This window comes from Triturus cristatus, chromosome 10 (genome assembly GCF_964204655.1).
Source record: "Triturus cristatus chromosome 10, aTriCri1.1, whole genome shotgun sequence".
NCBI lineage: Eukaryota > Metazoa > Chordata > Amphibia > Caudata > Salamandridae > Triturus > Triturus cristatus.
Genome location: NC_140593.1, coordinates 286,281,853 through 286,296,227, shown reverse-complemented (window position 1 = coordinate 286,296,227; position 14,375 = coordinate 286,281,853). Strand labels below are relative to the sequence as shown.

At 45.5% G+C, this 14,375-nt stretch overlaps 1 protein-coding gene across 1 annotated transcript in view; it reads left to right on the top strand.

Annotated features, from left to right (window-relative positions):
* The window catches only part of LOC146789333 (pituitary tumor-transforming gene 1 protein-interacting protein-like), a 182,761-nt gene that overhangs the window by 16,547 nt on the left and 151,839 nt on the right, over positions 1–14,375 (top strand). The window contains exon 3 of the mRNA XM_085631164.1: positions 2,992–3,100. Coding sequence (XP_085487290.1) covers positions 2,992–3,100 — 109 coding nt within the window. The remainder of the gene's footprint in view (positions 1–2,991; positions 3,101–14,375) is intronic.

Below are 14,375 nucleotides of genomic sequence, written 5' to 3'. Positions count from 1 at the left end.
CACTGATTTTGCCACCCACACGAGTAGCCCGGAAAAGATGTCTGAGGCCTGCCAACACAGTGCCTGCACGCAGTTTAACTGCCATTTTATCCTGGCCAGTGTACCCACTTACCAGGCCTTACCCTTCCTTTTTCCTACACATATAACACCCATATGGTAGGCCCATGGTACCCCCCTGGGCAGGGTGCAGTGTATGGTAAAGGTAGAACATGTACTGGTGTGTGTAACATGTCCTGATAGTGAAATGCTGCCAATTTCATTTTTCACTATTGAAAGGCTATCTTGCCCTTAGGACAGAATGGGGAATGCTTTGTAACATTTTACAAGCATATCTTCCAATAGGAGTGAGATAGAAAATTGGAGTCTGGTATCCCTGAACTCAGAATTTCATAACACATCTTTAGTAAGGATGGTTTTTAAATTCTGTGTTTGAAAATAGCACTTTTAGAAGGTGGCTATTTTCTTGTTCAACCTTTCTGTGTGCGTATGCCTGGTTGTGGTTTGACTGTCTGGCCTTGGAGTAACAGGGGGTGGGGTGGCTCCAGGAGTCTGAGTGAGTCTGCCTGGGTTGAATAGGCCAATCTGCATTTGGAGTGGTGGGAGGAGTAGCACCTGTACCTGACTAGGGCTGTGCCTGCCTTCCACAGAAGACTGGCTCCACCTCCTGCAGTGTGTCTGAAGACCCTGGCCCACATTGACAAAGGAAGAAGTTGTGCACTGGCAGAGTGCACCCAGAACTGGTTTGGACTGGGTTCAGGACCCCTTGCACAAAAAGAACAAAGACATTTATGCTTCTGACACCCTGTGCTCTGATCCTAATATTTTCCTTTTTGTGCTGTCCCTCACTTTGTTTCTTTTTGTTCCATTTGCCTTGTTCAGTCCTGTTCTTCGCCCATGTATCGCTGTTCCTGCCCATACATCTGTACTTCACCCTGCTGGGCTTACCCTTCCCTGTGCACCATGATTTTATTTTGATGTTCTAGGTGAATAGTCTACAACCATAAAATGAACCTGTCGACCAACTTAAGTTGGTACTATGCATTTTTAAATAGAGGTACATTCTGTGTTCTATGAATAGTTGGTGGATGAATTGGAGCACCAGGTTTATGTGGTTAGATTTCCTCCAGACTTTGTTTGGTTATCCCGTGTTTGATTGCTTGTAGGCAATTTTGTTTTTGGGGAGTCCTATGTAGACTCGTGCTTTGGCATAGTATGTTAACTTTCTAATCGAGTAAGAGCAACTGAAATATTTGATTTGGTTGGTGGAGTTAAAGGTGGCAATGTTAATTTGAGTCTGTAAAAAGAGGATTCGTTGAACAGTAGTCTTAGAATGCTGACATCAATTACCAAGCTTCATTCATGTTATAGAATATTGGGTAAAGAGGTGAAAGAAATTTGTGGAGGGCATGTTTCCTGTAAGGAGAGCCAGCATTTGTGACTCGTTCGGACACTAAAATATCTCCTACTTCTGTGCCATTATGTCTGTTCTGAAACCATCCCAGTACATCACATTTTAGCCTGGTTATATTTTGATTTTCTTTTGATTCTGTTGTTTAAATCGATAGAATAATTATTAAAAGGTGGGGACAGTGCAGTTCCCTTAGGATTGACATATTTGAATGTAAGTCTCCTTGGGCTTCTTCTCCCTTTTCAGACGATCACTTCAGAAATTGATCTTATTACTTGAAGTTTCTACGTTGAAATGCATAGCCGTACTCTCTTTACCGCAGGATCCATGAGTCACCATAAGTTTCAGTGGTTTGTCTCTAACTCCTCTGTTTGCGGGAAATAGAAACATTTACTTTTAAGTAATATTGAAGGTTATTCGTAACTGCCACTTAAATAGATTACGTTTCTATTAAACCCCCTAAGTAAGAACTTGCTGTTGGTCGGAAGTGCATAATGAAGCCCTGTACCAACCAGATATTTGAACGTAGGCCTAACTTTGTAAACTTGATGTTAGTATTCAACAGTATACAAACCTCAGATTGCAGTTGTTTTGGGCCTCTACTTTACTCAAACTTTCGACATGAACATGTACTGTTCCATTTCTCACTAGTTGAGGTTTTGTCTAGGGTCTCCAAGTCACCGGAGCCAAATTTAAATACTGAATTCATGTATGTTTCTTAGATTGTGGCACCCTTCCTTGCTGTGTTCTCTTTTGGTGATGAATAGCTTTACCCGGGATAATCTATAGACAGACAGAAGTTAGCTTCAGACAGCATTCGGTCTCAGTGTAAGGAAAAATCATCCTGTAGGGATTTATTTTGTTTACATTTTATCTGTACCCTGATCTTTGTGGTAGAACACTCAAGGCCAATATTGGTTTACTGACACTCAGTTTAGCATTCCAGATGAAAGTTCTGAGCACCAAAGAACATTAGTCATCCAGTGTAGTCTGGTAGTGTCTGAGAAGACTGTTTCTCCAGACATCCATTTAAAAGGGTCTGAGCACAGACCTAGAATTAACACCGCAACTGGGATTGTTGAACATATGGGGAGAGACCGACCTGACGGGCTTTACATTGGTAAAACCAGAACTTGCTAGAGGGTGGGGGGGGAGTGGGCTTGCCACGCGCCACTACATGGGCTAAAGAAATGGACAGATGTATGTTGGCAGAAACCGAGGTGTTCAAAGCTAGAGGATGTCCAAAGAAATGGGATAAGAAATGGTCACATTAAAACAAATATCGGGGAGATCTAGGTGTGTCTCCGGTTGTCGAAATGGAAATGCATAAGCAGGTGGGTTCGACAGGAAATGTTTAATATGAACGAAGGAATTGTACGTCTACCCGAATATCTGATGAAAGTTTGAACATATTGTCCAAACCATACATGTATCACTATGACTGAAACCAATCAACAAAGTTTAAAAAAATAAAAAAAAATTTAAAAAAAGGGTCTGAGCACTAAGTGTGCAAAGGTTCAGGGGTAACATGAATTGATATGTTGTTCTTGAATGTGATATGTATTACTTTGTCTTTTGTGCAGTGCCTTTGGTGTTATACAAATAAGACCTGTATGGACTATCCTTCTCGAAACATTCTTCCACCCTCATCGATGTGCTCCCTGTCAGATGCTCGCTGGTGTGTTTGCTGGTGTAAGTACCAAAACATGTCATGATTTGCTTGACAGAAGTATTCCTCACACATGCTACCACTGAAATGCTGCTATAATATCAAAAACATTGTTGTATCTTTATTGTAATGTATGTCTGATCTGCTTAATTGTTAAGAAAGGGGAATCACTTTTTTAAAAACTAGGTGTTGCTGAATGTTTCTCTTCATACGTATAGGATTGTATCCGGTATGAGTCAATGACACAGATCCTCTTCAATTTCCACAGTGATGTTAGTGACAGAAAAGTGGGGATTGTGTTCCTTGGGAAGGTGTATCTCTGATTCAGGACAACTGGTTGTGACTTCATGGCAACAAATCGCAGGTCCTGCTCTGTGATGTGCTCAGTTAAACAATTTCCTTTCTAGTGGCCTGAAGAACTTGTTGATAATCCTAGCCATGGGCGAAAGTGAGGTTTCGGGGCGTTGGTTTATCTTCAAACCCTATTTTCTAGTTTTTACGAAAATAGCTATTTTTATCACATTTGTAAAAGTGCTTTTACATTAAACATTGAGCAGCACATATCCCTCTAGGTTTCATTTAACAATATAAATATTTAAAGTGTTTACGAATGTCATAGATAAATGAATATCGTTTAAGACCTGTATCCAGTACAAGAGTGGTATAACGCCCATGATTAAATAGACATTGTACAAGAGTGATCTACATTATACAACTTGTACTTTGTGTTGTGATTAAACAGTGCTAGTGAGTATAGTGATAGAAAATCATAAAAGTGATCATCAGTAAGCAGTTTTGTGGTCTATTTAAAGGGTAGATACAATCAATGAGTAGTATTGTAATTAGCAAAAGTCCAATGATTTTCTTAATGTCCCCTGGCAGACCAACATCCTTGTGTAATGTAATGCCCTTTAGTGTCTGGCGTTTCAACCCTGAAGGTATTGGATTGTCATCATTAAGACAGCACAGTAACTGAATTGAAGCGAGAGAAGAGATGCTAAAGTTGCGTGTGGTTAATTCTAATATGCCCAGCAAGGTCCTAGATAGCGATTATACTTTCAAATTTCAACAATTGAACTGGGACCAATTTGCAATGCATGAATCGCGTGGTGTAAATTATATTGGAGTTGGGCTTTAGGGAGAAGAAATCCAATGCAACCTGGTCACAAGTATTGGGTGCGTTCTGCAAATATCAGGAATGCCGGGCCCATGTGTCAGGTTACATGAGTACAGAAGACTTAATCTCAGAAGCTGGCTTGGAGCACAAGTCTCGAGAGTAAACGTTTCCTCTGAAACACTCCAAACACTTCTAACACTAGGAAGTTGGTGCACCAGGAGGCATCAAGAAAATTGTTGGACTTTTGCTAATTGCAATTCTATTCAATGAGTGTTTCTCTCCTGTGAACGGTCCACAATACTGCCTGTTGACGATCACTTTTTATGATTTTCTATCACGATACTCACTTGCACTGTGTGATCACTTCACTTCACAGAGCACCATTGTTGTTTAATGTGGATTCCTCTTGTACAGTGTCTATTTAATTGTGATAAATAATGGACTTGTGTACTGGATACAGATCTTTGGTGATATTCAATTATTTCTGATTGTATGTGTTAGCCCAGACAGCCTTAAGGTGGTCTTCCCCCAACTTCTTGCCTACTTCCTCCATTTTTCTAACCTCTCTGTTGCTGGCTTTAGGACTCTATGCCCTTTACCACTGTAAACCAGTGCGAAAGTGCTTGTGCTCTCTCTCCTCTAAACATGGTAATATTGGCTCATCCCCAATCATCATATTTAATTTACTTATATGTCCCTAAGAAAAGTGCACTACATGTCCATGTAAATTAAATGCTACTAGTTTGTCTGCAGCATTCATTATGCCACCCACGTAAGTAGCCCTCTAACTATGGCTCAGGCCTGCCATTGCAGAGCCTGTTTGTGCAGTTTTCACCGCCATGCCCACCTGGCAAGATACACCTCTTGTCAGGCCCAAACATTCCCTTCTTATACACGTCACCCCTAAGGTAGGCCCTGAACAACCCACAGGGCTGAGTGCAGTGTATTTAAAAGGTAGGGTATGTACTGTTAAGTTTTACATGTCCTGGTAATGAAAAACTCTCACATTTGTTTTTTTCTACTGCAAGGCCTGTCTCTTCCATTTGATAACACTGAGTTTACCTTATTACATATTTGAAGTGCAATTTCCAATTGTGAAGCGTTAGACTTTTCAAGTTTGGTCTCTCTGGACCACAACTTCTGGTGAAGTCGGATTTTAAATTGCAGTTCTGAAAATGGCACTTTTAGGAAGTTGGCATTTTCTTACTTCTGTCTCCTGTCCAAGGCGTGGCGAGTTTGGTGCCGGCTTTTCGGAATTGAGGATTGAGACCCCCTCCCTTCGCGCCATGCCTGCGTCGGTTGAGGTGTGTCACTTGACTACAGTGGGTACCTCTATGGAATTCTTCACCTTCTGATGTTCTTTGGGATCACTGGATGGTTTAGTATAACCTGTCAATTTATCTTTATCTTTACACTTTGTGTTGATCAGCCACAAGCAGCAGCACTAAGCTAGTCTAATCTCCCCTGCAGTGCCACGCTGTTATTAAGTCGCTCGATTAAAGCATTTTTTTGCGAGCCCTGGAGTTAGTTGTTATCACTCTTTGTTACCTTGCTCTGCTGCCCTCAACATCCATGGCTCTTCATTCGGGTATTTAGAATATACCTCTTAGTTTGAAAACATCCCGGAGCTCCTTCCTCCTAGGGAGAGGGTTGTAGCCCGTATCATGACTAGGCATCATGATACGAGGAGGTTCCCCAATGATGAAGCGTGCTAATGTGGAAATGAGCCTTTTTAGGGGCCCACCGGTGAAGGGGTTCACCCTTATCTGACCACTGGTTCTTAAACCAACAAAGAAGAGATTGGCACGGAAGCTGGAATATCAAATAACAAGTTTATTAATCTCTCATGAGTGTGACTACATCGATACAGGACTCTCGGGCCACTGTAGGAGGTAGTCCATAGAATACAGAAACCAAGGGTCTTATATACCCTATTTACCACTGAATAAGCATGGAGACTCAAAGAGGAGGTTCAGGCATATACAGGAATAGTTATTGACTAACATGGGCAGACAGAAATCGCTTGGTCAACAAAGTGGGAGGGGAGATAGAACTGCTTATGTCAGTTGGAATAGCCTGACAGTTACATTCTAAAACAGGTGCATTCTAGCAGCTATGGGCCTTTCTGAGCATGCGCAGTGCTCTGGCTCAGTAGTGAAGGAGTTAACTATAGTTGATGACTCAAGCAAAATAGAAAAGCAGGCAACAGTGAAGACGGAAGAAGCACAGGGCTAACACATGGCTAACGAAAATCGATGCCACAAACAAAATGGGTCCAGCTTATGCCAACGGTAATTTCTGCGATTTCCACACTACTCTCGGGTAGGTAAGGGAAACCGTCCTATAAAAGGGACACTCCTTTGTCGTTACGGGTACAACTATTTGACCAACACCATAGACCCAAAGGTTCCTTTTTTGTGTTTCTGATTTTCTTACTTTAGCCATTAGGTGCCTGCTGCCTGTTTCTGATACACGTTTGGGGAGGGTGATAGCTGGGCTTTGTGTATTCCGCTTAGACAGCCACACACAATGGGAGCTTAGGTGTGACTCAATGGGCCATCCTGGGAGGATGGGAGGGAGTAGCTGGGTACAGACTCCTACTTGCATCTGAATAGGCTGTGTCCTGTCCCCCACATAAAGGGCTGCATACCCCCCTGTAGTGAGTCTGGAGCTAGGGCAGTAAGAGAGTGCCTTTGTGCACTTCAAATCAATATCTTTGAAGTCTACTCTACTTCAGAGGCACAACTGGGTATACGTACTGGACCTCTGACACCACCACTTCAGTACACTTCTGGACCTGTGAAGACTCTACCAGGAAGAAGAACTGCAGTGCTGCTGAAGGACTGTCACTCTGCTGGACTCCTGTCTTGCTGTGCTCCCCTTCTGCCTGCTGTTCCCCTGCTTGGGTGAGAAGGACTGAATCTGCATCACTTGAACCCAGAGTGACTCCAAGGGCTTGCTGGCTTGCCTCCTCATTGAAGGCTCAGGGGTACAAAAGACTTCCAACTCACCTGCATCGGTACCTGGATTCCGCCATCTGTGAGTCTGCCCTGCCAAGTGATGCCACCCCAGTCCTGGACCTTGGAAGTGAAGCCTCAGGTACTACTTCAGCAAATCCACGCATCCTCATCGATACCGACGCATCTTCGCCTTTGCAGGGATCGGAACCAGCGCATTTTGCAAATCGGAACCTTCACACCTTCACTGTTAGGTGGATCAAACCCGGTGCATAGCCTTCGGAACCAGCGCATTACACGCGGAATAAACGCAGCCTCTGCTGCAGGAGCAGAACCGGTGCCTCGCATTCGGAGCCAGCACATCACCCTGGGAACCAATGCATAGCTGCCTTTGCGTGGAGAAAATCGACACATCTCCCTCTGCTGCTTTCAACATCAGCGCATCGCTTCGGCTGCACTTCATATCTTTGTCGACCCAACCAGGATCAAGGTACTTTTGCTCAGCGGGCCTAACTAGGTCCCTGTAGCTGACCCACGCTCATCGTGGTCTGACTGAAATTTTGACTTTGTACAGCGCAACCAGATGTCCCAAATAGGCACTTATTGCTTGTAAGCACTATTTTTCAGTTTATTCTTTAAAAAATCATATTTCATGTTTTACTTATTGGATTTTTGTCGTTTTTGTCTCGTTTAATTTATTAAACCTATTTTTCTTACCTGATGTGTAATCATTTTGTGTGGTGTTTTCACAGTTTTACTGTTTGAAGTGTTTTACAAATACTTTACACATTGCCTCTTAAGATAAGCCTGACTGCTCTGTGCCAAGCTACCAGAAGGTGAGCACAGGTTAATTTAGGGTTGGCCTGCCTCTTACCCTGACTAGGATTGTGGTTCCTGCTTGGACAGAGTGCATACCTCTGCCAACCAGAAATCCAATTTCTAACAGTACGTATTGACAATTTTAAATACTTAAAATATTTATATTGTTAAATTAAACCTAGGGAGATATTTTTGGGTCAATGACTATTGTATGCCCTAACCCTTTAGGCATATGGGTAACTTATGGGGTTTTTACAATGCTATAACATTAAGGCATTGTATGTAAATGTCCAAGAGAACCAGTTACAAAAAGGACTGGTCTTTTTCATCTAGTCATAAAAGTGTACTCTCCACTAGGAACATAGTATAATTATTTTGAAATTACTACTATAAAAGACAATAAATCACATTTGCAAGCATTCAAGATATTCAGTTATAAACCGGTGTTTCTTCCAAGTTTATTTTGTAGGTAGACACACAGAACGTCACTCAAAGATGTACCTAGATATAAAATAATATAGGAAAACATTGTAGACAACTCGAAGAAGAAGAAGCGGACATTTTGTGCCCTTCGTATACAGCCACATTGGCAGACTTAAAGCTTGAATTAGAGTTTATCAGAGGAGTTACTCCATCGCCAGGTTTTGGATATCATTTCAGCCTTCTTACATGTGCATTGTATCCTGTGGTCCTTGTAATAAGGCAGATGGGATATCTGTCTGGTGACAGAATAACCTGTCTGCCAAGCTGTAATCCAGGCCACTAGTCTGCATGGCCCATCCTAAAGTCATTCTGTGGAACACTGAGCAGCACCATCGTGGTTGACTCTCTTGAGCGCCTCCAAGGTCTTTTTGGATCATGTCCTGATGAAATCCCATCCCTGAAGGTGTTGACACATTCTGATTACCATGAAGAGATCTGAATAAATGGTGTTGTAATGAGCAAGGAAGTGAGACGTTTACCTATGGAATTTAAGAATGAATTGCTGTGTTTTGCTGCTTCATATCATCTTGGTAGTATCCACTATCGAGTTACGAGTTGGGATATGTAAAAATGTCCATGCTGTCATGAAGGAAAGTTACAGTTCTATTGTTGGCACAGAGACCGAGGATTGTGTTTCACTTTTTGTACTCCTTATCACTAGTAGCCCACAGCACACTACAGTACCCATAAAGCCGTAGGGAAAAAAACGTTGGGGAAAAAACTACAAGACACATGGAGATGTAACCACAAATCATACATCATGATGTTCATGAAAACCCTGTGGCACTGTCGCACAATCCTCTCTCTTAGTGGTGCTGCACCTGGTTCATCATCCTATCATCTTTGCGTGTACGCACACCCAATAGGTCCGGGTGTTTTCTGTCACTGTGATCACAAAGGCATAAACTGACTTTTTACGTTTATGACAATTTAAGGGTGTTGTTAGAAATGGAGCTTCTAGTTGGCATTGGTTTGCACCCTGTCCAAGTAGGGACTCTCACTATAGTCAGGGTAAGGGGATTACACAGCCAAGATAACCCCAGTTCAGCCCCTTGGTATCTTGGCACGAGCAGTCAGGCAATGTGTAAAGCATCTGTACATACTCACACAGTAAAAACACTACAAAAAGAAAATACACCAGTTTAGAAAAATATCCAATATTTATCTGAATAAAACAAGACCAATTCCAACATACACAAATCGAGATATCACTTTTAAAAAATGTACCGTAAAAATATATAGCTCCTAGAAAACAATAGCCCCAACCGGAGCTATCGTGACACGTACTAATCCAACAGTTGGGCGCCGACCGCGAGAAGTGTAGGCTGGCTACAGAGTCACATGGACCCCCAGTACCATGAAAACAAAGGATGTGGTATGGCGTCGGAGAGGTGAGGCGTCGCTGGTGAACATCATTTCCTTACTGCTGCACAGGGGAGGTGATATGTCGTTGGCGGCGAGGTGGTGATTGCTTGTTACGGTGCGGGGTTGATGAATTGGAGAGGTCATCCATGTCGGTTATCGACTCCACGATGATGGATTTGAGGTGCTGGCGTCGACAGGCGTTTGTGCTGTGGTATAGATCGCGATACCAAAGGGGATGATGGATGGCCATGCCACTGGAATCAAGCTATCCTGGTTGAAGAGGGGTGGAACCCCGAAACCGGTCCTAGGATGCTTGTTTCCAGTCCAGGGAGGACCTGGCCTGGCAGTTCGGGCTGGACTGTTCCCATTGGGTACAGGGTCAAGACTGATTTGCATATGGCTGGGTCCAAACTGGAAAGGCATGGTGAGCAAAAAACGATGGATTTAGGCCCAGATCTCTGTACTGGGGTGAATGTATGACATTGTTCTGCATTCTGTCCATCAATAGTTCTTTTTGCAGTGGTATAGGTCGGGCGGAGCTCTAGTGTAGGCAGCGGCACGGTGTCGGTACAAAGCGCTGTCGTCGGACAGGTTGGGGCTGCAGTGCAAGTCGGAGCTGTGTATCGTGCACTTAACGAGTGGTGCCCTCGGCTCTGGTGCAGGCAGCGGTGCCGCTAACAGCGTTGATGTTGCTTTTCTTGGGTTGCAGCACCAACCACACGATTTCAAGGGGCCAGGAACTGGATTTGGCACCACTTGGAAATCGGAACTCCCAGCAGAGATGTCCAGGTGCTGTTCACAAGATGCAGGTGAAGTCTTTGATGGCCTTGAGACTTCTTAACAAGAGGCAAGAACATGCAAGACCTTGGAGAACCTGGAAGCAGAATGTACAAAGCAAATTCCAGTCCTTTCGCTCCCAGGACAGAAGCTGCTGGCCAGCACAGCGAAACACCCAGAAAAGTGGCATTATCTCCTGACAGCAATCCAGCTTTTCTTCATGGCGGAATGTCTTAAGTCCAGAAGTGTTTAGATTTTGGTGTGTCAGAGGACCAATATTTATACGCCTTTCTGCCTTTGAGGTAAGCAGACTTCAAACGAAAGTCTTTGTCGTGCAAAGTCTTTGTCGTGCCTGACCTGGCTCCAGACACACTACAAGGGGGTGGAGACAGCTTTGTGTGTGAACAGGCACAGCCCTTTACTGGTGTCAGTGACCGCTCCTCCCACCATTCTAGCTCAGGAACGCCCATCAGCCTGGTGGTGGCAATCAGGATGTGCAGGTCACACCTAAGCTCCGTTTTTGTGACTGTTTAGAGTGAATGCATAAGAGCCCAACTGTCAGCCAACCCAGACGTTGATTCTAGAGAGAGGCAGAGGCACAGAATGGTTAAGGTAGAAAATTTACACTTTCAAACATGCAATTTAATTTCACCAAAAGATGTATTTTAAATTGAGTTCAGAGACCTCAAACTCCAAATCTCGATCTGCTTTCAATGAGCAATTACACTTAAATAGTATTTCAAGGGAATCCCCATGTTTCCCTATGGGAGAGATAGTCCTTGCAATAGTGAAAAAAGAAATTAGCAGTATTCACTATAAGACATGTAAAGCACACCAATACATGTCCCACCGTTTAAATACACTGCACCCTGCTCATGGGGCTGCCTTGGGCTTACCTTAGGAGTGATGTACATGCAGTAAAAGGGAAGGTTTGGGGCTGGCAAGTGGGTGCACTTTCAAGGTCGAAATGGCGGTTTAAAACTGCACTCAGACATTGCAGTGGCAGGTTTGAGACATGTTTGCAGGGCTACTCATGTGGGTGGCACCATCAGTGCTGCAGGCCCACTAGTAGCATTTGATTTACAGGCCCTGAGCACACCTGGTGCACTTTACTAGGGACTTGCTAGAAAATCAAATATGCCAATCATGGATTAATCATGGTGTGGGAGGGCGGGCCGGATAAACAGACGCGGAGGCTGAATGTAATGAGCCAGTGGATAGGTTTTTATTGGCAAGGCAGCAGATAGGATTGTTGGATCGGATGTCAGGGGCTCCTGACGTGGTCTCGCGGTCTCCTCTTCTTCTTTCTCTTCTGGGCGGTCTCCTCTTCCGGTTGCTGACTCTGGAATGGCCGAGATGGGTTCCCCAGGGAGGCCCATGAGAGGGATAGAGAAAAACGAGAGGCCGTCAGGGAGTTTGACCGATCAAGTCTACAATCAAGGGAAAGATCCGTCACCGCACCCGTGGCCTATATGGGATGGAGGTTTTGTGACACTGTACCTAAGGTTTTTAGGCTAGAGCAGGGGAGGTGAAAGACCCGGTCACCAAACACGCCGCGGGCACTCTGGGTATGTATCTTCGGGAAGGGGTGGAAGGGGAAAAGAGACGTTCTAAACTGCAACACCGTACCACCACCACAAAGCAACACCCTGTGATCCCGTAACCACCCTCCTCCCCTTTACCCTTGTCTACCACCCGCTTCCCGTTCCCGTTTCCCCGTCGTTCAGCCACTCACCGGCCCCGCCGCAACACTTCCTGGTTGCGGCCGCTCTCCAGCCTCCTCCTGTGGGGTCCACCACTCCTCGCACCACGTCTCTTCTGGGGCCTCCTCTGCTTCCTCAGCCTCTCGACTCTGCCGCGTCGCTCTCTCTCCTCCCAGCTCCGGCTCGGTCCTCCTCGGCTCCGATTCCTCGTCCCGCTGCTCCTCGTCCTCCGCTTCTCTTCTTTCTTCCTCCGGTTCCTGCTTCGCCTTCGCTGCTTCCTCTGTCTCCCGTCTCTCTCCGGCACAAGTGCGCCCGTCTTCTGTGTTGGTGTCAAGTATTCCTGTCATGCGAGGGGAGGAAAACGGTAACCAGCGAAAACGGACTACATCTCCCAGGATGCTTAGCGGTTGAGAGGTTATGTAAACAGGAGAGCTGTTACATAACTCAAGGAAAACACGCCCTTATGTAAACAGGAGAGCTGTTACATAACTCAAGGAATACACGCCCTTATGTAAACAGGAGAGCTGTTACATAACTCAAGGAAAACACGCCCTATAAAGGGAGGAACCGGGAGGTACAACGCTGTCGAATATTGTGTTTACACCGACGTACCTGCTTCGTGAAGAGCAGTGTTCCGGAGTGGTGCTCCAGTAAGGCAAGAACGGAGGTAGGTCGAGTCGTTACTCCCTGGGCCGTGTCTTGCCCCATCGTCACCTGTGAAGGACCCGGAAGCTCTACCGGTCAACCATTGAGCTTCGCTTTTTGACTCGGCTGAGTCAAAGCGCAGTGGCGCTTCTGCTGGTTGGAGTCGTAACTCCCAGCCCGACCAGAGATACAGGGACTGCCAGCTGTAACGCACACCAGGAGGTGTTTGCCGCGTTACAGACTCGGAAGTCCACAGGATCGATCGAGCGGCTGCTCTCGGTTCAGTCTTCTTGCTTTTGATTGGGGTATCGGTGACGCATCACCAGGAGGTGACTCCGCGTCCCGGTGCAGTCTGAGGAAGAGGTTGAGCGGCTGCTCCCTTCAGGTAGAGACCCCGGCTGGGTGTTTCCCTGACTCCTCGATTCTCCCCAACACTCTTCGTGCCCCTCACAGCCTACCGATTGGCATTGTCGGCCATTTCATTTCTGCCCTCTGTTGGCATACGCCGGGATCGGCGTATATGCAGAGGACGGTTAGGACCATCCGTGCTGTGGGCTGGTAACGTACTTAGCCTGGAGGATTCCAGTGACTATAACTTTTGTTTATTCTTTGTATTATTTTTGCCTTCATTAAATAACTAACCCTTCACAAGTGGTTGCGTCCTCATTATCGTGTCTGTTAAACGATCCTGAGACGTTCAGGGCGTTACAAAATATCCGACCGTAAATAACACTAACTGTCTCCCGGTCGATAACAGACATGGCAACACTTGATGTGCTGGCTGCTTTAGCGACCGTGCAAGTTGAAGTGGCTGCCTCTAGGCAAGAAACAGCCGATGTAAAAGCCAGACTGGATGCTATCCAATTGGACCCGCTCACGCCCAGCACCTCCCTCACGAACCAGACCCCTGCGGTAGTAGTGGAAATGCCGGTAGCCATCCCCTTGGCAACACCAGAGAGGTACAGTGGGGATCCTAACACAGTGCAGGTATTCCTCACACAAGTGGCGCTGCATTTATCGTGCAAACCAAAGGCGTTCCCCACGAGTCAGGCTCGTGTGGCTTTCCTTATTTCCTATTTGGCTGGAAACGCGGCACAATGGGCCGTACCTCTGGTGAGCAGGGACGACCCCATCTTATGTGATTGGGGTGCTTTTCGCGAGGAATTCCTGAAGGTATTCGACAGAAGGGCTGACTCGTACACGGCGGACCGTGAAATGCTTGAGTTGAGACAGGGATCCAACGACCTGGTGCAGTATCTCAACGCGTTCCGAAGGCTGGTTGCGGAAACCAAGTGGCCTGTTGCGAAACAGACGGCGCTCTTCCATCACGGGCTGTGCGATGAGCTCAAGGACGCCGTGGCTCATATTGACCCTCAACCCAAGACATGTGAGGGCCTTATCAACCTGGTATTACGGTTGGAACATAGGCTAA